Source organism: Symphalangus syndactylus, chromosome 3 (assembly GCF_028878055.3).
Source record: "Symphalangus syndactylus isolate Jambi chromosome 3, NHGRI_mSymSyn1-v2.1_pri, whole genome shotgun sequence".
In the NCBI taxonomy this organism is placed as follows: domain Eukaryota; kingdom Metazoa; phylum Chordata; class Mammalia; order Primates; family Hylobatidae; genus Symphalangus; species Symphalangus syndactylus.
In genome coordinates, this window is record NC_072425.2 from 134,904,772 (window position 1) to 134,930,914 (window position 26,143).

The 26,143-nt window shown below is 50.0% G+C and overlaps 2 protein-coding genes across 3 annotated transcripts in view; both read right to left on the reverse strand.

Annotated features, from left to right (window-relative positions):
• Positions 1 to 20,470, reverse strand: part of FXYD6 (FXYD domain containing ion transport regulator 6) — a 39,577-nt gene extending 19,107 nt beyond the window's left edge. Inside the window, exon 1 of one of the 2 annotated variants that reach the window (XM_055273299.2) lies at positions 20,315 to 20,470. The gene's annotated coding sequence lies outside the window, so the exon portion shown is untranslated. The remainder of the gene's footprint in view (positions 1 to 20,314) is intronic. The other variant, XM_055273298.2, reaches the window with a different exon arrangement.
• LOC134736263 (atherin-like) lies at positions 20,091 to 21,047 on the reverse strand. Its single transcript, XM_063636653.1, has 3 exons — positions 21,024 to 21,047; positions 20,315 to 20,760; positions 20,091 to 20,178 (listed from the first exon to the last, which is right to left on the reverse strand). The coding sequence occupies exons 1-3, from the start codon at positions 21,030 to 21,032 to the stop codon at positions 20,091 to 20,093; spliced, it is 543 nt and encodes a 180-aa protein (XP_063492723.1). The 5' UTR covers positions 21,033 to 21,047.
• Positions 21,048 to 26,143: the final 5,096 nt, after the last annotated feature.

The window sequence follows — 26,143 nt, forward strand, 5'->3', positions numbered from 1 at the left end:
TGGAAGCAGCACTTCCATGTTAATTTTCCTCTCTGATCCTCCTGCTTGGTTGCTGGCTGCATGTGCGGGAGAAAGCAATCAGAAGAGTTTCTCCGGCAATTATCTTCCCATACTGAGTCACATAATTTCACTTAATTGCTGGGTAAAAACTGCTCAGAAAGAGAAGCCACTAGTTGATGATATAGCAACATGCTCTATTATTTTTGATTCCACGCAGCAGTGAGGTAGATCAGAATACCCAGTTCCATTGTGAAAATAACTCAGAAACAACCTCTCTTGAAAATGCAGAGGCTCCAAATTACAGTGAAACTTCATTATCTCACCCTCATCCCTCCCTCCCCCTGCTCCTGAAGCTTCACTCGCCTCCCCTGGCATCCCACCTGCTTGCCTTCCTGCAGGCTCAGCCCCCGGATGACAAGCCCCGAGGGGTCACCAGGCCTGGGTCTTAGCAGGATGCCCTCTAAGAAAGATGAGGTCTCACTTTAAACAGAACGTCCCGGAATGGGGCCTTTTATGGGGTCGCAGAATGCCTGGGTCCCACAGTTTAGTCTAAATGGTTACCCTAGACTATTATTATATGCAAAGGGATATGATTTAGTCTATGACGTATTTAGATCTTTGCAACCAAGAAGTCTATTAAAAAAAGATTCGACTGTGTATATATTGAGTACAACCAAGATGTGAGGTCTGCCAGATGGAGTTAGCATCACAGAATTCATCACAGTCGGTTACAGTGATTGGGCTCCTGCTTTTTATTTGTGAAAATTGGGGCCCAAAGAGAGATGAGGTACCTGATTCATCCAGTTATTTAGGGGTAGGGCAGGGCTCAGAATATACACTTCCCACTCTTGACTGCTGTTCTGATGTGCTGGGATTGGGAGGTGGGCAGGACAGGGCTGGCAGAGCAGCGGCCAGGAACAGAGGGAAGGAAGGCTGAGCAATGCCAAAGGGAAATGGGGCAGCCCGGATGGGGCCAGAGAAGGTGAGGCCCTGCAGGAATGGGGTGGCCAGGGACATGAGAGGGCAGGAGGGAAGCCACTGACAGCCTCCTTGGATTGGAGATGGGAGGTGACAGTGCTGGCTTCAGGGAAGGCGAGGGATGGAATCATGTCTAGAATGGGTCTTCTGGAGGCATGGGGCCCAAATGCTCACTATCTCACACAGGGGAGTAAACAAGTGATGAGAACAGGTCTTTCCCATGATCCCCTGGTGATGTGGTGAGTTTCGTGCAGGTGGCTATTGCTGCAGCATGGATCTGCGTTGTGTAAGGTTAGACTAAGAATGAAAACTGGGAGGTCACAGACAAACTGGTCAGATGTACTGGGAAAGAAGCGGATTTTTTTTTTTTTTTTTTTGAGACGGAGTCTCGCTCTGTAGCCCAGGCTGGAGTGCAGTGGTGCGATCTTGGCTCACTGCAACCTCTGCTTCCCGGGTTCAAGCGATTCTCCTGTCTCAGCCTCCCGAGTAGCTGGGATTACAGCCACGCGCCACCATGCCCAGCTAATTTTTGTATTTTTAGTAGAGACAGGGTTTCACCATGTTGGCCAAGATGGTCTCGATCTCTTGACCTCATGAGCCACCCACCTCAGCCTCCCAAAGTGCTGGAATTACAGGCGTGAGCCACCACACCCAGCCCAGGTGGAATATTTATATTCTTAAGACCTTAGCAAGTCTTACTGTCCGGGAGGAAAATAGGGGGAGAGTGGTCTGATCTATTTGTGCTAAGCAAGACCTCTTGGAGACAAAGGACTGGCCCCGAAGGCTTTTTAAGGCCTCCTTAGCCCTCTGTTTCCATGAAAGGGCCATGCCTGCAGACTATCAGCTTTACCATTAGTTCTCTATTCTCCATGCTCATGAATGGGACTTGGGGGAGTGGTCAGTACAAACCAGCAGAGAATGCCCAAACCCTGGCCTTGGCTTTGGAATGTGTTTTATTTTTATGGGAATGTAAGCCTCATAATGCTTTCAGACAAAAGATAAAGAATCCCAGAGAGGCCTCAGTACTAGAGAGGCTGGATGTTCTTCTCCTTGACCTTCCTTGGCACCCCACCCCAGCCCCACTCCAGCATCCCCCTGCTTCCCATCCATGCTGGGGCATCCTGGTGCCCTTGGCATCCAACCAAAGTACCTCCCCACTCACACACAGCTGCGTTTTTCCTCTCCAAACTGTCCCTCCTTTTTCTGCTTCCTGTCTCAGATGCTTTGGCTGAAGTTCTCTTGCAGGATTAAAAGGAAAATGAAGGACAAAAGGACAGTCATCATCCACTTGGGGGATGTATGGCGAGCAGAGCTCCAGGGGGGCTTTCCCAGGGTCCCTCCTGGCTGAGCCCGGCACCCCTCACTCCTTCTCCATGTCAGGGCTGCTTTCTCCTCTCACCTTGGGCCTCATGTGACCACCAGCTTGGAAACAGCGGTAAGGACCACACTCAGCCTCACACCCCCAACTCTGTGCCCTAAACACTCTCCTGTCAAAGTTCCCAAGCCACAGGGACCCAGAGTCATGGCCCAGGTTCGTCCTCTGTTTTTGTAAAACGGAGGGTCGATTCTGCTTCATTTTCTTTTTCTTTCTTTCTTTTTTTTTTTTTTAAAGAGAGTCTCGCTCTGTCACCAGGCTGGAGTGTGCAGTGGCGCGATCTTGGCTCACTGCAACCTCCTCCTCCCAGGCTCAAGCGATTCTCCTGCCTCAGCCTCCCGAGTAGGTGGGACTACAGGTGCGAGCCACCACGCCCAGCTAAGTTTGTATTTTTAGTAGAGACGGGGTTTCACCATATTGGCCAGGGTGGTCTCCAACTCCTGACCTCCCGTGATCCGCCCAACTCAGCCTCCCAAAGTGCTGGGATTACAGATGTGAGCCACCACACCCTGCCAATTCTGCATCATTTTCAACACCTTCTGGGAGGCTGCTCAAAAGTCCCTTTGCTTATGTGGCTATGAGATACAGCTCCTGCCTCCTAGACACTGTGCAAGACCCCCGCCCCAAGCCAGTGAGTGTCCCGACCCCAGGTCCAGCCACACCCAGTTTGGCAGGACACTGTGGAGCCACTGGCGGGCGAATGTGAATCCCCTGAGGAGGGAGGTCCGGGGTTGGAGCTCCTTGTGCCTTTACAAAGCAAACCCCTGACTCACACTGCACACTTCCCAGGCAGCGGCCTTGAACCAGAAGGCTGGACACAGAGGTCAGCCTGCATCATAGGAGCCCTTCTATGGATGCCACAGAAGAAACTAGAGGAATTAAAAATTCTGAGATGAAAACCCACACTTGAGGCCCAGTCTGGGGGTCTGTATTAGATACAAGAGGTAATAATTATAATCACGACAAACGATACAGGCCAGGCACTATTCTTAGTGCTTTAAATATTTATTCTCACTTAATCCTTAAACATAACCCGATGGTAACACTGATAATGTGCACATGTGGCCCTTTCATGAAATCCAAGACCTAAGGAGGCCTTAAAAAGCCTTCGGAGCCAGTCCCTTGTCTCCAAAAGCTCTTGCTTAGCACAAATAAATCAGACTGTCCTCCCCCTATTTTCCTTCCAAACAGTAAGACTTGCTAAGGTCTTAGGAATATAAAGATCCCACCTCTCTCCCAGTACATTTGACCAGTCTGTCTGTGATAATTTTTAGTCCGGAGCTTCCGTTTGCATCCTTAGTCTGGTCGTACACTACTCAGATCCACGCTATAGCAATAGCCACCTGCACCAAGCTCACCCTCACTGCACAGCTGGGGTCATGGGAGAGGCCTGTTTTCATCACCTGCTTGCTCCCCTGTGTGAGAGAGTGAGGAGTTGGGCTCCATGTCTGCCGAAGGCCTTTTGTTATCGTCAAAAGCATTTTACAGGGAAAGAAACTGAGGCAGGGAAAGAGAGGTGCCCTGGAGAATAAGTGCAGGATTCTGGACTTCAGCCCTGCTCTGTCTGCCTGGCTGTTGGTGGAGGGCAGGGAGTCTTCCTGCTATGAGTAGGTTTCCCTCCATCCCAGAGCCAGCCCCAAACTCCAGCCCTCAGGCCCCACCTCACAGGGAGGGATCACATCCACTTGGGGGTAAAGAGCCATGAGGGGCCACCTGCACTGTGGCTCTTTGAAGGGCCCACCTTCTCTAGATAGCTGCCACCCTGTTTTCTCATTCCCATCCCAGTCCAGGAGGCTGAGGCCGCAAGACACAGCTACCTGAGAGAGCTCTGCGCGGACAGCCACAATGCAGGGGCTCCCACCTCTGGATGAACATTTACTAAGCTTCCAGCAGCTCTAGCTTCATACATATTTGCACGCTAGAGAGACAGCAGAATGTACAATCCTGTCGGCTCACCCCTGAGAAAGCACTGATACTCACTTGTTGGACAGAGAGCTGTTTACTTGGGTGGGGGATTTTTAAAAACAGGCTACAGAACCCTGCAGCTGATTAGGCCGTGGGTGAGAGCATGGGGTGCGGGCAGCGCAGAATCAGTGCAGAATCTGCCAGTCCGTTCCCTTGTCCACTTTCCAAGGCTATGATCAAGGTCAAGTGAGATAATACGTGTGAAGGTTCTTTGTAAACTGTAAAACACCCTGATAACAACATGTAACATTCGTAAGGTGCTCATGCCATGCCAAGTGTTATTCAAATGGTTATATAACTCATTCTACCCTTATAATAGTCCTAAGAAGCAGCTATTATTACGATCATTCCCTTTACACAGATGGGCAGACTGAGGCCAGAAAGATTAAGTAAGCTGCCCAAAATTCCAGAACTAGAAAGTAGCAGAGCCTAGATTCAACCTCAAGCAACCTGGCTCCAGGGTCCTTGCTCAGAGCACTCAGCTCTCCCTCCTCTCTGCCACTCAGTGGCTCTGTGGCCTCAGGAGCGTTACTTGGCTTCTCAGAGTCTTGGCTTCTGCAACTGCAAGATGGGCATAACAGCATGCATCTCGGGAGCAGTGAGGGTCAGATGAGGTGGTCTTTGTGCCCACATCAGTCTCCTCTTCTGTGAATGGCATCCCCTTTTGGAAGGGAGCTGCTCTGCCCCTACTCCAACCCGGCTGGTCTACGGGAGACTGCCAATCTCAGCTCCTCCCCTGTAGCTAAAAGACATAGTAGGAAAGACCTCAGCGTCCTGCCGGATGGAAGGAGGAGTCTGTTGGGGGAGAAGTCGGCCAACAGCTGACAGGTTGACAGGTACAGAGCTGGCAGGGGAGAGAGGCAGGGAGGAGGGGCCCAGAGAGCTTCCTAGCTGTGCCTCAGGCTCCTGTGTTCCCAAACCAGAGGGCCACACCCTTCCTGAGTCTGGCTCTGTAAACTGATACCCCTGCTTCGACTCAACTAGATGGAGTTCTGTTGCTGTCATTTGCAATGAAAAGAGACGGCCTGTGGACGGAGCTGAGTACAGCCTGGCGAATAGTAACCGCTGGTGAAGCATCACCTGTTAGTATCATTACTGTATCACTCCCCAACTCTGTCCTTGGCTTCCTCCTTCATTTCTACCTTTTCCAGGAAAATGAAAAGATAAACAGAAATGGGGGCTAGGCAGAGGGCCCCAGTTACTTCCTCCCCCTGCCCTTCTTTTTAACATTGTCCTCCAACCACTGGAAAGCTCCAGGGTCCTTGTGTGGTCACAGGGTGTGGAGGGGCCTCGTGCGGTCACAGGGTGTGGCGGGGCCTCGGGCCCACAGCTGACACCAGCTCCCAGCCACTGCCTTTTCCTCCCTCAAGACAAACAGCCTATGTCATCCAGAGCTGCAGACACGTGGCCCACGGAGGACACATCTGGCTGGGACAGCTAAAGCAAGGGACATATCTTCCCAGGCCCAAACTGAGGGCGCCCCCACGAGAGACACAGAAGCAAGACAGGCAGAGGACATGAGGCAGCAGGAGAGGACAGAAAACCCGGAGGAGGAGAAACTGAAAAGGCGATGCCCCAGAGGAAGTGGCAGAAGCAGGCAAAGGAAAGAGAAAGAAAGAGGCTTCAAGCCGGGAGAGGCTGGCCCAGGGGCCAAGTCCCCGCAGAAACTGAGCTGGAAAATGGGAAGGAGGGACACAGGTGGTGAAGCCAGGAGAGGTGGAGGCTGCTGAGAGAAGAGAATTGGCTTTGGAGGAAGCATCAAGCAAGCCCTCACGTCATCCTCCTCCTTCTGAGGCCTCGGCTGCCCTGGGTGCCTCCACCATGCCCTGCGTGCCATACTCACACAGATGCGCCAAAAAGCAGAGACAGGAAAATGCACCAGGGCAGGGTCTGAGAAGGAAAAGTCAACAGACAGCTGCTGTTCCTGGGAGAAAACATCTCACGCCCTTCCCTGGCTACAGGGCCGCTGCCCAGAAGACACAGTGTCTCTGCTGGAAAGAGACCAGAAGCCTGCGGCTATCCCAGACTGAGGCCCAGCCCACAAGGTCCTCAGCCACCTCCTCTCGTCACCATGCCCAATCTTCTTCCTTCACCAAGGTCATTCAAGGAGAAGCCACTGCCTCCCATAAAGCGCCCCTTCAGGGTATCTCTCTAGAAGGGTTGGGCCCTGAGACACACAGGCAGGGCCAAATGGACTTCTGCAAAATCAAAGTGCTGTTCCTAAGATGGCCCTGTTCCTCCAGCCTCCTTGGGTTGAGGAGGTCACGGCAAGATGTATTAAGATACGAACTCTTGTCCCTCAGCCCTGGGCCATTCAGTGTATCTGTCACTGTCAAAAGAGAAAGGGGAGCTGCTGTGTCTTACATGTTGCATATTCCTGTTCCCTGCCCACATTGGTCAAAGGGGATGATGATGATGATGATGACGATGATGTGATGATGTTAATAACGCCAATCATTTATAAGACACCTTATTCACCAAACAACATTACAACCATTAGCTCAAAGAAACATCACAACTCCATGGGATGTTGGTTATTGCTGCCATTTTACAGATTAGAAAAGGAGAGGCTCAGGCTTATACTATATTGCCCAAGGCCCAACAGCTAACAAAAGCATACCTGGAACTGTCACTAATTCTGCTGGTGCCATGCACCTTCCACTCTTTCTTGCTGCCTCCCTGGCACATGTGGAAATGGGCAGGAACTACGGGAAATAAAATTGGAGGCCCCAATTTATTCCTGGAATGCAAAAATGGTTCAACATATGAAAATCAATCAATATAATATACCACATTAGCAAAACAGAGGGTAAAAAACCACATGATCATCTCAATTGATGCAGAAAAAGCATTTGACATCAACATCCTCCCATGAGGAAAACATTCAACAAATTAGGAATAGAAGGAAACTACCTCAACATAATACAAGCCATAAGTTTAAAAAAAAAAAAAAACCCACAACAAACATCACACTCAATGGTGAAAGACTTAAAGCTTTTCCTCTAACATCAGGAACAAGGCAAGGATATCCCCTTTCACCATTTCTATTTAACACAGTATTGGAAGTCCTAGCCAGAGCAACTATGCAAAATAAACAAATAAGTAAAAGGCATCCAAATTGGAAAGGAAGAAGTAAAATGATCTCTGTTCACAGATGGTATCATCTTATACATAGGAAACCCTAAAGATCACACATAAAAACTGTAAGAACTAATAAATTCTGCAATGTAGCAGGATACAAGGTCAACACACAAAAAACAATTGTATTTCTATACATTAACAATTAAAAATCTGAAGAAGAAACTAAAAAAACACCTCCATATCATAATATCAAAAAGAATAAAATATTTAGAAATTAACCAAGATGATGAGAAACTCATGCAATAGAAACATTTCTCAAAAAAATTAAAGAAGATGTAAATACACGGAAAAAATAGTCCATGTTTGTAGAGTGAAAGACCTAATATTTTTAAGAAATTAATACTATCCAAAATGATCTATAGATTTAATGCAATCCCTATCAAAATCCCAATGACATTTGTTTGTAGAAACAGAAAAACATATGCTAAAATACATATGGAATCTCAAGGGACCCCGGATAGCCAAAAAAATCCTAAAAAGAACAAAGCTGAAGGACTCAAGCTTCCTGATTTCAAAATTTACTAGTGTGTGACATAAGAACAGACATATATACACCAATAGAGTAGGATAAAGTCCAGAAGTAACCCCCACAGATGTGGTCAAAAGATTTTTGACTTGGGTGCCAAGACCATTCAATGGGGGAAAAGACAGTCTTTTCAATAAGTAAGTGCCAGGAAAACCAGATGTACACATGCAAAAGAATAAAGGTAGACCCTTACTTAACGCCATACACAAAATTTAACCTAACTGGATCCATGACCCACAGGTAAAACCTAAAACTTAAAACTCTTAGAAAAAAACACAGCAAAAGCTTTATGACATTGGATATGGCAATGGTTTCTTGAATATGACAATAAAGGCACAGGCAACAAAAGAAAAAAATAGACACAGTGGACTTTTTTTTTTGAGATGGAGTCTCACCCTGTCGCCCAGGCTGGAGTGCAACGGCTCAATCTCGGCTCACTGTAACCTCCACCTCCAGGGTTCAAGCAATTCTCCTGCCTCAGCTTCCTGAGTAGCTGGGATTACAGGCGCCCACCACCAAACCCAGCCAATTTTTGTATTTTTAGTAGAGACAGGGTTTCTCCATGTGGGTCAGGCTGGTCTCGAACTCCTGACCTCCGGCCTTGGCCTCCCAAAGTGCTGGGATTACAGACATGAGTCACCGCGCCTGGCCGAAAAATTAGACTTTATAAAAATGTAAAAATGTTGCGCATCAAAAGACACAATCAACAGATCAAATATACCACAGAGTGGAAGGAAATATTTTCAAATCATACATCTGATAAGGAATTAATAGAGACCTCCTAAAACTCAACAACAAAAAAAGCAAACAATCCAATTCAAAAATGAGCAAATAACTTGAACTAACATTTCTCCAAAGAAGATATACAAAAGGCCAATAAGCACATGAAAAGATGCTCAACCTCAATAATAATTAGGAAAATGCAAATCAAAACTACAATGAGTACCACCTCATATCCATTAGGATAGCTGCTATAAAAAAAAGAAAGAAAGAAAATAACAAGTGTTGATGAGGATGTGGAGAAATTGGAAGCATTGTGCACTGTTGCTAGGAATGTAAAATGCACAGCTGCCATGGAAAACAGTAGAGTGGTTCCTTAAAATATTAAAAATAGAATTCCCATATGATCCAGCAATTCCACCTCTGGATATATACCCAAAAGAATTGGAAATAGAACCTTGAAGAGATATTTGTAAACCCATGTTCATAGCAGCATTATTCACAACAGCTAAAACACAGAAGCAACCCAGGTTTCATCAGCGGATTAATGGATAAGCGAAATGTGGTATATACACATAAAGGAATATTATTCAACCTTAAAAAGGAAAGAAATTCCAACACATGGATGAATCTTGTGCCCAGCAGCTGTGAGATGGACAGAGACTGAGGAGGAACATAAGAATGCTTGTGGTGAGGTTGAACATCCTGGCCAGGCACGGTGGGTCATGCCTGTAATCCCAGCACTTTGGGAGATCGAAGCGGGTGGATCACCTGAGGTCAAGAGTTTGAGACCAGTCTGGCCAACATGGTGAAACGCCATCTCTACTAAAATACAAAAAAATTAGCCAGGCGTGGTGGTGCGTGCCTGTAGTTTCAGCTACCCAGGAGGTTGAGGCAGGAGAATTGCTTGAACCCAGGAGGTGGAGGTTGCAGTGAGATTGTGCCATTGCACTCCAGCCTGGGTGACAGAACAAGACTCCATCTCAAAAAACAAAAAAGAGTGCCTGTGGTGAGGCTGAGCATCTTTTCATGTCCTTATTGGTTCCAGCAACAACATGGATGAACCTTGAGGACGTGATGCTAAGTGAAATAAGCCAGTCACAGAAGGACAAGTACCATATGATTCCACTTATATAAGGCCCGTAGAGTAGTCAAAATCAGAGACAAAAAGGAGAATGGTGGTTGCCAGCGGCTCTGGGAAGGGGGAAATGTGGAGTGAGTGTTTAACGGGTATGGAGTTTCAGTTTCACAAGACGATGGGAGTTCTGGAGATGGATGGTGGTGATGGTTCCACAACAATATGGATATACTTACCTCGCTGCTGAAATGTACACTGAAAAATCATAGTACATTTTATGTTATGTGTATTTTACCATACTAAAAAAAACTGGGGGGAAAATGGGTATAGGTGATGGGAAAAAAAATGTTGACCCTAAGCTGGGCTCACTTGAGGGTGTTCTTACCCAGGCCAGGGAAGAATAACCCAAAATACAGCTTTTCAAACTTTGGCAAGCATTATCCCCTTTTTCCTCCTTTCACATTTTCTTGCCCAACTGTGTTCTGCTGACTATGACTGAGGTTGGGGTAAGGCTGGGACCCTGGGGCCTGTTAAGAGGGGAGGTCGTGGCATGTCTGTTACCCATTGTCGGATCCCAGCTGTTCCCAGCGATGCCCCATCAGTCCCCGCTGAGCTTTGGCGTCAGCACAGGCACTCCTGTGTCCCTCTCAGCCTCTGTCCATCTCATAGCTGCTGAATGCCCTGCTGCACTTTGCCTAGCAGAATACCAGTGCATTTATGCTGAGTACTGGATGGAGTCCCAGACCAGTTGTAGGCTATTCTGTCCACTAGAGCTCAGCTCAGGGTGGATGCCAAAAGAACTACTAGCCGGCAGCCTTTCACCGTGGGCTGCAAAGCTGCAGATCACCTTTTTTTCTGGTATGGCTCAGAATTAGATGAGGGTGTAGAATCGAAATAAAGGCCACCCCTACTCAAAAATGTATCTGCCTCCACAACAATTCTTCCCAAGGAGAGACGTTTAAATGTCACGACATCACTACAAGAGAAATACTCCCAGTCCTAACAGTCATTTATATCTTGCCCTGAGTTATTTAATCAGATTGCTTTCCACAGCAGAGAAATTTGCCTGCATTTAGGTGGAGAAACTGGGGGAGAAAGAGAGTACTTTTGGAACAAGGTGTAATTTTGGAAACAATGGCACCCTTATCCTTCCAGTAACCAAGTTAACAAATATTTATTGATGGCCTAATGTTTTTCCAGGCACTTCACTCATCACTGAGGGCACTGCAGTGAGCAAGACAGACACAGTCCCTGCCTCCCTGCCTGACGGAGCTTACGGCCTCACCAAGTTTCCAGGGGTTCCTCTCTCCTTCCCCATCTCCACACTGCATCTGTGGCAAAGTCCTAGCCATGCTCGCACTTGCAGTATCTCTCTAATCGGAACGTTCTTTCCATCACTCCTCTGGGTAACTTACCTAATAATGCAGTAGCTGGACACATCTTTAACCTCCCCCTTCCCCTCAGTCTTGGACACTGATTACTGCAGGAGTAACCTTTCTAAAGTGTACTCCCAATACCTCCCTCCCAAACTCAAAGGCATTCAGTGGTGCCTCTATGTCCTATTTAGTTTTTTAAAATCCAAACTTATTTTTGGCGTATGAAAACCTCTAAGTGTACCTCTCTTCTACCCCTCCAGTGTCTTCTCATTATTTTCCGCTAAGATGGTCTATGTTCCATCTTCTGCCACGTGTGTCTCTAACTGTGTGCCTTTGTATATTCTGTTCCTTCTACTTACAATGCCCTTCCCTTCCTTGTTTATTCCAGTTCTCAACTCTGGTTGTACCTTAGGATCACATGAACAGCTTCAGAAAAAAAAAAAAAAAGAAAGAAAGAAAAAAGATGCCTGGATATCAACTCAGCCACATTCAGCTCTAAACCTGGGCGGTATAGCCAAGGGCAAGACATCGGTAATTTTGAGAATCTCCCCCACTCATTCTGATGTGCAGCCAAGGTAAATAAATGCTACCTTTGTCCAGCTGCCACTCCACGTAGACCCCTTTCTCCAGACTCCAAGAGCGCCTGTTGCCTGTTGTTGGCACTAATTTGGCACATAGCACATTCTGTTTCATGCTCGCTTCATTAAGATTCTCCTATCAGAAAAGTCTCTGTGCTACCCCATGATCTGTCCTCACCTGGGATGGTGAGGACGGCCGAAACTGCTGGCTGATGGATTGGTATGTTTGTCTCGAGGAGCGGAGAGAACACAGCTCCAGTCACCAGGCCTTGAAACTGTGCTGCGTGGGGGGCATGAAAGGGATGGAAAACCCAGTCCCGTCAACGTCAACAGCAATGAATCATGCTGATTGTATCATCTTGGTGTGATGTGATGAAAACAACACTTTTCCTCTGTGATCTTCCTCCCTAAAACCCATCACTCCAGTCTAATCATGAGGAGAGCATGGGACAAATCCCAACAGGGCCGTATCCTACAATACACCTGACCGGTGACCCTCAGAACTGTCAAAGTCCTGGGAAGCCTGAGAAACGGTCACCACCCAGAGGCACCTAAAGAGGCATGACTCAATGGAGTGTGGTATCCTGGATGGGATCCTAGAACAGAAAAAGGACATAAGGTACAAACGAACGACATTTTAATAAAGTGTCAATGTTAGTAAATATTATTGTACCAATATTTGTTCATTAATTGTAACAAATGTACCACCCTAATGTAAGATCGTAACAATAGCAGAAACTGCATGCCAGGGGAGAAAATTGGAACTCATACAATCTGCCCAAGTTTTCTGTAAATCTAACTGTTCTAAAAAGATAGTCTATTCGTAGAAAAATAGTAAAAATTCAAAAATTCAGTTAAAAGCAATCCTCAACCCCATCCCAGCACTCTGGCTCCTGCTCACCTTCCCGGCGTTTGGTGAATGTGTAACAGGAGCTGGGCTTCTCTGGTTCAGAGCCACAGAGCAAACAAACAACCATCAAGGGCTTTTAAAGCTGCCTTTTAAAACAAGTGCTTTGGGTTGACCAGAGGTCACAGATCCATCAGTGGAAAATGCACCCAGTTCCTTCAATTTGCATTTTAAATGCCCATCAAATAAACAATTAAGCATCAATTATTGTTAAATCGCCTAACTTGAAATGATTGCCTGCCCCGCCCAGCCAGCAATGTTCCAGAGAGGAGCTGATGAGGAGACTGGACAGAGACTGGCAAAGGAAAGGACAGAGCAGAGGGTGGTGAAATTCCAGCAGTCCACAGCTCAAGGAGGCTGCAGACACTGCTGAATTCCCCAAGCTGCCAGGAAGGCAGCTGGACAGTCTAGGAGCAGGACAGGGCACCTCCGCCCAGAGCATCACTGTGGCTGACACCTCCCAGGGTGGCCTTTCCCTCTCCAGTCAGGCGCCTTCAGTAGCCCAATGGCTGGAATGCTGCCCCTCCATCCCTTATTCATGGAAGAGGGGCACTCCCACTGCTAGGGTGCTGGAGGCTGAGTCGTCAGGTCCCCTGGACTCAACCGGCCCAGACCCAACTCAGCCCAGCTGCAGAGGATAAAGCAGGAGAGGCAAAACTCTCTTGTCATATAGCAGGACTTATTTTTAACCTGGAGGCACCTTTATCTTTAACATGAAAACATGAAGTTCTTTCTAGGGAAGAGAAACTTGGATAGAGGAAAAAGAAGAAGAAGAAGAGAGACAAGAGAGAGAGAGAGTGAGAAAATAACTGACTGTGAAAAGAAATAAGGCCTCTTCCTCAGAAACAGAAACGGAATTCACAAATCACAAACCCAGGCCTGTTTTCTGGAAGTCTCCCTGGAAAGATCCCAAGCTGGACCATGAGCAGAGGCATGGTGGAGAGAACTTAGCCTCCAGTCTTTCAGTGCGGGCCTGGCTTTGCCCTACAGCTGCATGCCGGTCACTGTCATTCCAACCACATCCCCTCATCCTTGGCCCTCTCTGCCTACATCAGATATTCTGAACTGGGACAGCCCCATTCTCACGGCCCGAGCCCCCTTCCCAGGTCTTGCTGTCACCTCACCGTCACTGACAGCCGTGACACTGTGGCATCCCAGCCATTACCCATGGACTTCTCACAACAGCCCTCAGAAGCAGGCACACAGAACAGTACTGCGAGGCCAACTCAGGCACAGGCCAATGCCACGCCTTGCCCAGAGGGAGTCAGAGTGGGATTCAGGCCTCCTGTCTGCCAGCACAGGGGCTGAGGCCCCTCTGGTTCCCCAGGAGACCTCGGTCTGGCTCCAGAGAGTCTCAATGGTGAGTGGTATTGCACAGAAGCCACAGGCTGGGGCCCCAGCAGGCTGCACGCCCCAGCAGGGCGTGATGGAGTCAGGCCAGGATGGGATCACCTCCCCCACACACCTGCTGACAAAGGCCCATTCAAGACAGGACAGACAGCAGTCCCAGCAGCAGACACAGAAACCCAGAGCAGCTGCCAGGGCCAGGAACCCAGAAGCCAGGCCCACGCCACCCTGCCCACAGCCAGGCCACAGCACCAGGCAGCCCCCTTTGCTCTCTCTACCTACCTCTTTAGAAGGACAGCTCTGGCCTGCATGTTTCAGCCTACAGGGCACTTTGCACAATTTCATATTGTCTCCCTTTTAGGGGTAGAAGTGGCATGAAGATGAACACTGACCCACGGGCCTGGATACCCAGAAATGTGCCCTGCCTTTAGAGGAGGGGCTGTTGACCTGACTCTGTCTCTGTTTCAGGAAACACATTATCCCCTCCCTCCCCTCAATGCATCCTCATCCCCACAGAGCCAAGACCTACACCCCTTCCCACATAGGGCTGTCACCAGTGTATGTCCCCATCACACCATAGCTCCCTGGGAGCACAGGCACACCCTGGCCATCTCTGGATCCCCGGCACTGAGCACAGCAGCCGCTCAATAAATGTTGATGTGTGAATGAAAGGACACTTCAGCATCATTATCCCTTTACGTCGAATCCGTTCTAAGCTCAGAACAACCAAAGGATCTGTAGGGAATTTTTCAGGCATTTAAAACTTTCTCAGCATCCTCCTTCCTCCATTGCCTCATTTCTAATCTCTGTGTCTCTGTCAAATCCCAGCTACCAAAATGCTGTGACGAATCAGCCTCTCTCCTTTGACTTCAGCTTTTAAGCATCTCTCAGACCTCAGATGAGGTCAAATTCTTAGTTTCTAGACTCTACCATAGCAAGTGGGAGACTGAGATGACGCATGGTAATAAAGGGATGTGCATCTTGGGAATGTGTGGTGTGCACCGGGGTACGGGAGACAGCCGGGAAGGGCAACCGGGTGTCCACACCTCCTGGTGGTGAGGACTCTTCCCCATGCGTGTCACAGCACACACGCTGCTCACTGGGCTTTCTCCACATGTCTGACACCGTGCCAGGCACTGTGGGGAGAACAGACCTGCCATTGAGAGGAGGTGCAGTGGAGCAGGCAGGGTGGGGGGAGGTGGGTCGTGTCCATCCGCAGCTAAAATGCAGGTGTGAGCTCTCAAGGAAGAACTGACAGGACATTCACGGTATATGAGTTTGTTTATTGGGAATTTTAATGCCTGTTTATTGGGAATTTTAATGCCTGTTTATTGGGAATATGGAATAATTACTTGAAAGAATAAACACGGGAGGAGCCGCAAAGGATGATATAACAATAATAATGCCATTCTAATAATCCTAATAATGTGTCATTACTATCATTATTACAGCAGCTGATATCTCCTGGGTGTTTACTCCATGCTAGGCAGCATGCTGAGCCCTTTACACAGCTCACCTCATACTGTCCTCACACTCATTTGACAGGTAAGGAAACCGAGGTTTAGGAAAGTGAATAAATCTAGGAAGCATCCGAATCCAGTTTAGAATCCAAGTTTGTGTGTCTACAAAGACTGTCACCCTCTACTCGGCACATTCCAGCAAGGGCCTGAGCTCAGGCAGCGGGTGAGACAGTACCAGGCTTCGGATGACCATCTGAAGAAGGTGCCTACAGAGGTGGCTGCAGCCAGGTCACGCTGAGCCTGGAGTGCCTGCACCACGTACCTGTGCTTATTAATAGGCACTGGTGAGCCTAGGGAGGTTTTTGAGCAGAGGAGTGGCAAAGCCGGACCTGAGCTGTAACATCAATGGGTAAAATGGAGTGGGCTGAGAGGGTGGACGTTCACAGGCCATCACCATGGTCTGAGAGACTGCAGCTCTTCAGGCGAGGTGAGAGGGCGTGTGGGAATGTGTGAGCCCCTGCCTCCCTGTCGGGTGTGGGAGATGATGTATGTGTGAGGAAGGGAACGTGTGTGAGAGTGTAAGTGCACCTGTGATTGCATGGAGAGGCTCTTCCTATGGAGGAAGAAGGTCGCAGGGCCTCCTGGTAGGATGTGGACATGAGGTGGACAGTGGGGGAGAGGACGGAACAGGACAAGCCCATTGATCTACCTGAGCAGGAGGGCTCCAGAGAAGGAGAAACCTCAGAAGCCCACAGGGCCTGCCTGACATATGAGGGGAACATTTATTAAAAGGGTGAACGAGGGAGTTTGAAACCTTAGCCCCTGGTCTCTCAGTGTGGGCCTGGCTTTGTCCTCCAGCTGCGTGGGGGTCACTGTCATTCTACCTACATCCCTTCATCCTTGGCCCTCTCTGCCCACATCAGATATTCTGAGCTGGGGCAGCCCCATTCCCATGGCCCCAGTCCGGTCCATGGGGCCCCAGCCCCCTTCCCAGGCTGTGTACTCCCTCCCACATCTTTGTAACAAACATGTTCCTGCGCAGCCTCCAAGCTGGCTTCATCCCTTCCCAGGTCGGGACCTCTCCCTCCCCCGATTCTGGAGCAGAGACGATGCTGCCAAATTGGTTCCATGCTTTTGTTTCGGCCGGAGATGTCCTGCCTCTCATCAGGGACAGTGTCAGAGCACTGTGTTCCCGACCGGCTCCTCTCGTTGCAACTCTCCAGCTGGCCAGGGGTTCTCCCTGCAGAAGATTTCATGGACCTCCAAAATGAGAGCCCAGTCCTCTCCAGTTGTCTCCTCCACAGAACAACTCTTTAAAGACCCCTCCCCCGCTCCACCTCCAGTGTGCAGCCTGGTAGAAAAGGCCAGGTAGACCACAGCGTCCAGGAGGAGCCGGCTCCCTCGGCCCTAAAGGAAAAACTTGGTTTCAGCTTCTTGGGCACCTTCTGCCACACTGGGTGAAAAGGAGACTTTCTCCAGGGTAACCAGAGCCCAGCCCCTTCCTGCTCAGCTCAGCTGCAGCCCTGTATTATGAAATAATGAGTACTATTTGGTACCTGGAGACACAAGGGATCTCTTTCAAGATTGTATAATCCACACAAATTTAGAGGAAGACATGCCTTGGAAATCATGAATCTAAACCCCATATTGACAGATGCGGAAACAAAGGTCTAAAATCTGAAAGGCTTTCAGTTGCTGAAGAGCTGTCTAAGCCATTTCTGGATTTCACCAGAAGCCCGGTTTGCATCCAAAGGGTTATTTGCGCAATAAACACATTTGCCTTTCCGTAGCACAGCAGCTCAGGGGCAGAGCTGGGGCTAGAACCCGGCCTTTCCACTTCAGGCTCCCCTGCCTCCTTGGGGCTGTGCCTTTCGTGACTGGTTTGCTTCCTCCAGGGTGCTCAGAGGGTGATTTGTTCGAAGGGGAGTCTTGGGGGGCTACCTGGCACAGTCTGCCATCCAGATGGCAGCCGACTAAGTCCAACAAGGTTGGGAGGAAGAGAGGAGGTGCTCTTATTTAGGGGAGATCTGGGTGGGCTGACTCCCCCGAGGCTGTCAGGGAATTTCCAGGGTCTAGGAAACTGCCCCTTCTCCCCCACCTCCTTGCCACAGCTTCCAGCCTCGCCTTCCAAGAAAACATAGTGAAGCAGGCTCCCAGTTGTACCCGCCCACTAAGGGACCCTCATTTTGGAAGGGCGTCCCAGTCACCAGCCGACCAAAGGCTCTCCCTCCATCAACCCACCATCTCTGATGGTGACTGAGAAAAGAAAGCAAGGCATGCAGGACAGGCAGTGTGAAGGCCAAAATCCTGGCTGAGGAGTTAGAAGGCCTCAGTTACTGGCCATGTGACTGCTGAGCCTCAGTTTCCCCCACTGTGTTCCGACTGGATGCTCCCTCAAGGCCTCTTCTGGCTCTGAGAAACCTAGGATTTCGATGTCAGGGACTGTGTCTCCCTCCTCACCTTCATGTCCCCAGCAATTAATACACAGTAGACACTTCAAACAGTTCTTTGAAGGATTGAATGAAACCGGTCCTCAGGTCAGTGTGAAGATCCGCTGGAAGCCAGGAAGGAAATGCTTCCCCCAGGCGCCTACCGTCTGACAACCATAGAAGCCACACGTCTTGGGAGAACCCTGGCAAGCCTAGAGCCCTTTGCACACCTGCTTCCTCTCCTAGATGCACAGATCTGTTTGGAGGAGCCAAGGGGCAAGCAGGAAAACGTGCCAGGAAGAGAGGGTGGCCTGAACCCCAGGCAAGGGCGGGTAGCCCTAACTTTCGCTTTCTTGACTCCTGTGGCCCCTCTCCTTCCCTCTTTCTGGTTTCCCTCCCCTTCCTGCCTCCCTGGCCTGGCCTCCTCGGCCTTCCTGGGACTGTAACCACTTTTCCTTCTCTCCTTTGTGGGGGCTCAGAGCCTCTGATGGTCCCAGAGCTGGCCTGATCCTCTGCTGGTGAGGATGACTCCCAGAGCCTCAGGCTTTCTCTGGGTCAGGGAGGAGAGCAGCGGCAGTGGAGACATTGAAATTCTGGTCAGTGCCCAGCCTCTGGAGCCCAGCACCTGGGAATGGCTCTCGTTAACACCTGGAGCTCCGGACTACGGCTTTGAGAAGGAAAAAAGGCTGCGCCCACCCTTTATCCAACCTTCTCTTCCAGGTTTAGGGAAGGGGCTCCTCTTTTGAGGGAATCTGGCAGTGCCTTTCCCTCCACCTTCCTCTGCAGGGTTTCCAGGGAGATGTTAGGGTTTTCCTTCTGGGCTTCCTGAGCCTCCATGTCTTCCCCTCTACACCCCTAGGGAGGTGGCTGGATAAGGAAGGAAACTGCCCTCTCTCTCCCCTGCCTCAGCCCAGCCTGAGACTTATTTAGATGTAGTGTGTGTGTGTGTGTGTGTGTGTGTGTGTGCACAGTGCAAGTGTAGGGTGGCAGTGTAGCATTGTAGGTGGTGTGTGGTGGTGCGGTATATATGCGGTGTGTTTGGTGTGTATGTCTGTATAGGTATGATGTACATGTATGTGTGGTGTGAGTGTGAGGGTGTGTTGATTGCATAGTGTGGTATATGTCTGTATGTGTTTGTGGTGTTGGTGATGTGCAGTGTGTGTGAAGTGGGTGGTGTGAGTAAGGGGCCACTGCAATTGCGTGTAGGAGCCAGATATCTAGGTCTCCTAGCCAGGGATAACCAGTATCTAGGCAACCATATTGGGGGGAGGGGAGGAGATATGGAGGTGAGGAATGGGCAGGAGAAAGAGGGAGGCTGAGAAATGGAGGAGTTTCCATGGCAACGACCAGGCAAGTCACGTGCAAAAGGCTAAGTTGCGGACGTAGACATACACATCCATAATATGAGGGTGGCTGGATCCCCAGAGGGGGCTCCTTTCAGAGAGGGCCTGAGATGCCCACTGATCCATCTTCAAAGCTGGAAATCTTAGCCCAGCCAGAGAGTACGAAGCCACAGAGACAAAGGAAGTAGTGGCAGAGGGCACACTGGTGGGGAGAAGCCTCCAGTAGCCACGGTCCCGCGAACGTGCAGGCTTGCAGCAGGTAATGAGGCAGGCCCATGTTTCCAGCGAGGCTGCTCCCAGCTCCCACCCTCGGGTGCCTCCTCTACCAGCCACCACTTGTAAGAGCCAGAAGCCAGCGCTGGGAGCCCCAGGCTGCACACCCAACTCTCCACGGAAGCCCGGGAGACACAATAGGGGAGGCTCTGCCAGGGCCAGCCCTGCTGGGGAAAGGGGGCAATGGCGGACCCCAGGGCCCCCCGGAAAGGAAACAGGATTGGATGGATAGACAAGAAGGAGGGAAAAAATGATGCACTCTCATGAATCCCCGAGCGCTAGAATCCTTCTTTCCCTGCGCCCCCATCCTGTGCCCACTTCCCAGCCCCACCTTCCCCAAGCACCAAACCAGCAAGTTCCATTTTGTGTCGCTCATATGTCCACACTCACACCCAGCCACACGCCCTCGTCCGTAATTCCCCACGCTCCACCAAGTGTCCACAGCTTCCAAGTAACAAAGGGAAAACTCCTCATGGATAAAAGGTGGGCGCAGCCCTTTCCCCTTCTCCTGAAAACCCTGACCCCAAGCTCAAGGCAGCACCGAGAGCAATTCCCAGCCACCAGCGTCACCCCCAGCGCCACAGCCTGCCTCCCCTAGAGGTTCCTCTCTCTTCCGACGCCGATCTCCTTGTTTACATCCCCAGCCCGGTTTCCCGCTGCCCAGGCGGGGACCGCGGCGCAGCTGACCGCGGAGGACCGCACACACCCACTGAACAAACAAAACCCGGCGCTCCCGGCGCTCCAGAGATGGGTCCCCACCGAGCCTCGCCCCTCCTCGGAAAAAGGAGCCAACTTTACCCACCTCCCCAGCCGCCTACCTGCACAGCCGGTCCCCTCCGAGACTTCCTGGAGGACCCGCCGAGTCCCGAGGAGCCTGGGAGTGGCGGGGCTGGGGGCAGGGCGGTGGGTGAGGCTTGAGCTGCTTTCCCGCCTCCCCTCCTCCTAGGAGTCGGGCGGGCTGGGAGGCGCGTCCTGCGGGGGCGGGGGCGGGGGCTCGCTCGGGGCTGGGCTCGGGGACAGCCCACTCCGTGCTGCCGTCCGCTGGCTTCCGGGTAGCGGCCGCGCGCAGACCCCCTCTCCTCCTCTCCCTGTCCGTCCTCCCGCTCCGTGCTCGCGCGCGTCCTCTGCTCCTCTCTCCTCTCGAGGGGCGGAGAGATTTTTCCAAAGGGCAGTCAAGCGTCGAGAAGCAACAGGAGACTGCGGCCGAGGGGGCGTGCAAGCGCCGGAGCGGATTTGCCATCAGCTGTTGCTTTTCGGTTTCCCTCTGGTTAGGGTGGGAAGGGAGCAAGACAGACACAGTGACAGACCTGGTGTCTCTCTACAATAGTAAACCCCGAGGAACGGAAAAATAGGAGAAAATAACCCAGCACCAGACACAGCAGCCCACGTTAATTGGGAGCCTTGGTAATTAAGGGGAATGTGCACCAAAAGCATGAATGGCTGTGTCGTGGGCGCAGGAGCCAGCTCCAGTTGTAGTTGTCATTTTCAACTAGAGCCAGGTGGGGAGCTAGGGGGGATGTTCCTCACCTGAACCATAGATCTGTTGCCATGAACCCCCTTTTCAAGCCCCATCCAACTCTGGCCCTGGCAGGAGCAGTACCACTCCCTCCTCAGCCCAGTCCCCAAGAGTCAAAATTCATGATGACGAACTTTGAATGTGAAGATGTAAATCCTGGCTCGGCAACCCTGCCTGTGACGCGACTTGGAGGATATCTCTGCACTCAGCTCCTGAGTCTATTTCCTCACGTGGGAAAATGGTGATTAGAGACTGACCCCATGGGAGGCTTAGCTCATGGTGAGTGCTCAAGAAATTGGCTCTTACTATTAGGGGCAGAGCTTGTAGGAAGGGACAGGGGCCAGGCACCGGTGGAAACCAAAGAAACACAAGTGTCAGTAGCCAGGAGCCATGCTGAGATGGAGGCTGTCCAGCCTCAGTCAAGGTGTGTGTATGGCCGAGCAGAGTGGAGGGATGGGCTACTGAGAAAGGCTGTGGTTGTCCAAGCCTAGGTAGGGCCACGGAGACTTCCTTACAAACCCCAAGCTGGGGATGATGGGTACTGCTCGGAAGAAATCCAGCCCTGCCTTTGCTGCCCTCAGTTCTGGGCCTGTTTTCTCATTTGTGAAAATAGGGAGATGGACTAGATGATCCTGAGGTCTCTTCCAGCTCTGCCCTAGATGATCTAATTATTTTAATAAAAGATCGGGTCTCAAAACCCCAAGGCAGGAAATATACATGAACTCAGGAAGACTTTGGAACCAGTAGAGGAACCATAAATAGCTACCGAGAAAGAGCACCCAAAGAGCCTCCCCTCAGGGGATAGTTCTGGCCCCTTAATCATGGGACTTGGCTGAATGGATGCCACTCTGGCCCAGTCCTGAAGTCCCTGGGGTTCCTGTGAATGCTAAAGCTCCTTCTCCAAAGCCAGACTCAAATCTTGCCCATTTGCATGCCTAACCCTTTTCCGTTCCTGTCTTTTCCTCTATAAACTGAGGACAGCATTACAACTGTCCTTTTCCCTTTTCATGTGTTCTAGGTGGCAGATTTAAAACCACACCCCTTTCTAGGCCCCTGTCCTTAGGCAGGTACATTCATCCCTCCAAATGCCCTTGAATCCTGCCTTTTGGTCACCTTTCTGTGTTGCTTTTTAGAGCACTTACTAGTGATGACACATCAAGCCCAGGCTTTGCAAGCCTGTTTGGGAAAGTTTAGTTCAGAACTCCACCTTTTGGTTCAACCCCATTTCCAGCCAGAGAGTTCTGAAGTGTTTGGCCCAGTGACTTCCCAGGTCCCCCTACCTAATGCTGACCAACCCAGGCTGCAGAGGGATAACAGGAATTAAATGTGCATGAGAAACCGCCATGGCTTGACTCTCAAACAGTGCTTCATCACGTTCCATCCAGGGGTACTGCTGGAAGAATTTGGGGTGTTACAGCTACAAAGCAGCACACAAGCTTGTTCGAGGGTGAGTCACATCTCCCTTCTAGCAGGAAAAGAAATACATCTACCCCCCGTGAAAAATGTGGGCATTCATAAAAAGAGGTCACCAGCTGTTCCATTCTTTCAACCACGTATGGACAGGAGGAGCTACTCTTCTCTGAGACCTGGGCCAAGATCTGGGGATATACTGCGGAGAGGAAAGATGTGGTCCCTGGGTGAGACAGAGATTTAGCAAATGTTCCCATGAATAAACGTGTAATTAAAACACAGTTCAGAGCCCTGAAGATATAGCACTTGAGAAAGGTCAGGAGATGTTAAGAAGATGAAGTAAAAGAGCCAACAATTGGGATGTCAGGGTGGGAAGATGATTCTGCCTCTGGAACAAAAGCAGTATGTGCAAAGGCCCTGAGGCTGAAGGGGCATGGTGTGAAAGGAGCCAGGTTGGGACTGGCCCAACAATTCCTGGTGATTCCAGCTTTTATCTTGGGAAGCCACTGATGGGCATCAAGAAAACTGTTCTGAGCAAGAATTGGTGAGAGGCTGGGTTGAGATGTTCCTGGTGGACCCTGCAAGTCAGGGTTCAGGGGGCTGTGTGGGGGCAGCACTAACATGAAGCTGAGAAATAAGCCTGATCCCCACTAAAGAATCCTGCTTCTTTACAAGCCCAAGGAGCAAAAAAAGATCCAGGGCAGGGCTGCGCAGCCATGGAGAAAGTAGGATAAGAAAGGATGGAAACCATTCCTGAAACACTCCCCACCCGCCAGAACTGGAACCATGGGAAGACCTGGAGCTGGAGAGGACAGTGTCACTGCTGGGAGCATCAGGGACTGCTCCATGCTTTGAAGCTTGCTCTGGGCTGAGTAACTCACAAATGTGCAGCTAAAATCCCATCTGGAGAGCACTTGCCCCAGTCCCCTTGTATTGCAGCAAAATAGCCCTTCCGCATGTCAGTGCCCTGGTCACACAGCCACGGACAGGTCACAGAGTGACCTCCTGTGTCCTGGTCACACAGGACACGGAAGGCCTGAAGGGGAAATTAAAGGGGAGAGACCAGGAGTCTTAGAAGAGACCCTCACCCCTCCTAGTAGGTATCCCTTCTAGATAGACACAGAAGGCAATTGGGGTGCCACTTCATCCTGGGGTGGGGCTGCAGAAGGGAGCCGATCTTGCCCAAGATCTGACTGCTACTTTGTGTCCATGCATACCCACTTGGCTTTGCACAGGTGTGAATGTGCGTCCTCCCCACTCAGCCAAATGCCAAGCCCCCAACCCCTAGGGCGGAACTGTTTCCTAACTCCTTGGCTGAAACAGCTCTGCTCACTTCCAAACCACTCCTTGATCTTGGGTCCCTTCCTCTCTTTCCAACCTTTCTTTGTCAAATTCCTCCAACTTCTCCCTCAAGCAGCTGTGTTGAGTCCTTGGTCATCTTATGCAGTTGCTGAACAATCTAAATCCACAACCAGGGTTTTACCACCCACTTAGGCTTGAATGAGTCCGCAATCTCCAGCCCGGTCCTCTCCCCAGGAGACCCAGGCAAGTAATCTCAGGGAGTCAGCACTGCCCACTCCCAATCTATCCTCCCAGTCCACTCCCTATCCATCCTCTCATGGCTTGAAGCCGTTCCCTCTCGTATCTTCCTTGAATTCATGAATGGCACTGCCCCCAATCCAGTTACCCTGCAAAACACATGCCACACTCAGACCTCTCTCCCAGTGCCTCCTTTCCTGCCCACCACTCCTGTTCTAGGTCAGGTCTCTGGCACCAGATTCCCACTGGTGACTCTGCCACAGTCCCCCTACCTCTAGGTAGAGTTATCTTCCACAATACCAATGCGATTCAAAACTTCAATGGCTCCGTATTTTCTGCAAGTTAAAGTCAAAATTCTTAACACGACATTCAGCCTTTACAACCTGACACCCACCTGCCTCTCCTGCTTCATCTTGTGACCCGTTCTCTGCCCTATTTCCCCTCATCACCCTTGTCACTCCAATCCTTGTAAATGCCATGTCCCAGACCAAAAGAGCCATGCACAGTTATCCAAATATGCTGCCTGATTCCTACCCCCAAATCTTTGTTTACATAGTTTTCTCCGCTTGAAACATCCTCTGCCCCTACATCCTCTGCCTATTTTCTCTACTTACAAGAATTCTACCTACGCTGCAAAGTTAAATTCAAATATTACCTTATTAAAAATGAAAGCTGTCTTATCCATGCTGTAATTAACAGCATTGTGTCTCTGCGTCTATAATTGCACTTATCATAGCCTGAACTTTGCTATGTTTACTTGCATGTGTCTGCTGCCCTAATAGAATGAGAACTCCTTAAGGTCAGACCTGGCCTCTCACTCCACTTATAGATCCCACTATCATCTGTGGCGACCCACTTATAACTTGTTGAATTTAAGTGAATCGTAGTTGTTGACTTGAAGGACTCTGCCTGGTCTTGCTCCAACCAACTTCTCCACATTCACTTTGATCTCCAGCCAGCAACCTCCTGGCTTAAACAAAGGTCTTAGCCATAAGTCTTCAGAGAGTCTTCAGAATTGTTCCCTGAGTGCTGATACCCTGTGCCTAGACCACACTTGTGAAATTCATTAGCTTTGCTTTCTCTTGCCAAGATGAAGAGAGGAAGTAGTTGGTGCTCGAGGCCACAGCCAGAGGAGAGATGGACAGTGAGCCTCACAGGGCTGTGATCATTTCCAAATGAAGGCCTTCTCCTGAATGGTGAGTCCTGGGGACCTCCCAGGCCAGACTGCCTCCAGAGGAAGAGCAGGTAACCATCGCACTGACCTGGGGGATGAAAAGCAGGTATTCCCTGACTACGCACAGAGCTGTCAGGATAGGGTGGCAGACACTGCTCGGTCCCTAGCCAGCTTCAGTTCTCTTCTTTTTCCTTTCTATCAGAACGTTTTTTCTAACTGAGCAGCAATGTGCTCAAACTACTCACTTTCTCAGGCTCCTTTGCAACTCTGGGTGTCCATATGACCCAGTTCTGGCCAAGGAGATTAGAACAGAATTGCTCCAAGAAAAATACAGTGGTGTGTTTCTTTTGCCCTCCACCCTTTGTTCTTTCCTGTCTTCCTCCTCCTCATTCTTCTTCTTTGTCAGAAACATGGATATGATGCCTGGAGATGAAGCAGCCATTTTGCAACCATGAAGAAAATAAGTATTTGAGTAAGGATGGCAGGGCAAGAAGCTGTAAGAGCCATCAACAACATCGAATGGCTTCACCCCAGATTCCTTGTTATGTGAGCAAATTCAACTCCTATTACATAAAGCGACTGTAGCTGGTTTTCTGTTCCATACAGCCAATACAAGGCTAACTGATATACGTGGGTTGGAACAGCTGGGGAGGACAGGCTTTCATCATGAGAAAGCAGAAATTCAGCACAAGTCCTTCTCCTCTAAAAGTCCTTGACCTGCCACTTGCAGCCCAGTAACACACACCTGACACGTGCCCACACATCAGAAGCATAAACACCGGCATCCCTCTTCGTAGAATGGGTCCTACACAGTCTGTTTCCTGTTTCCTTACTTAGATACCTTTATATCAGAATCTTGATTTTGGGGAAAGGGAGAAAGCAAAGGCAGTCAGAGTGAGGGAAGTCTGAAATAAAATTTCACTCTGTCTTCCCTCAGGGAAACCATAACATATGTAAGGAAAAAGCATTATTCAAGGCATGCCAAGGCACGGATGAGATTTGTTTCTA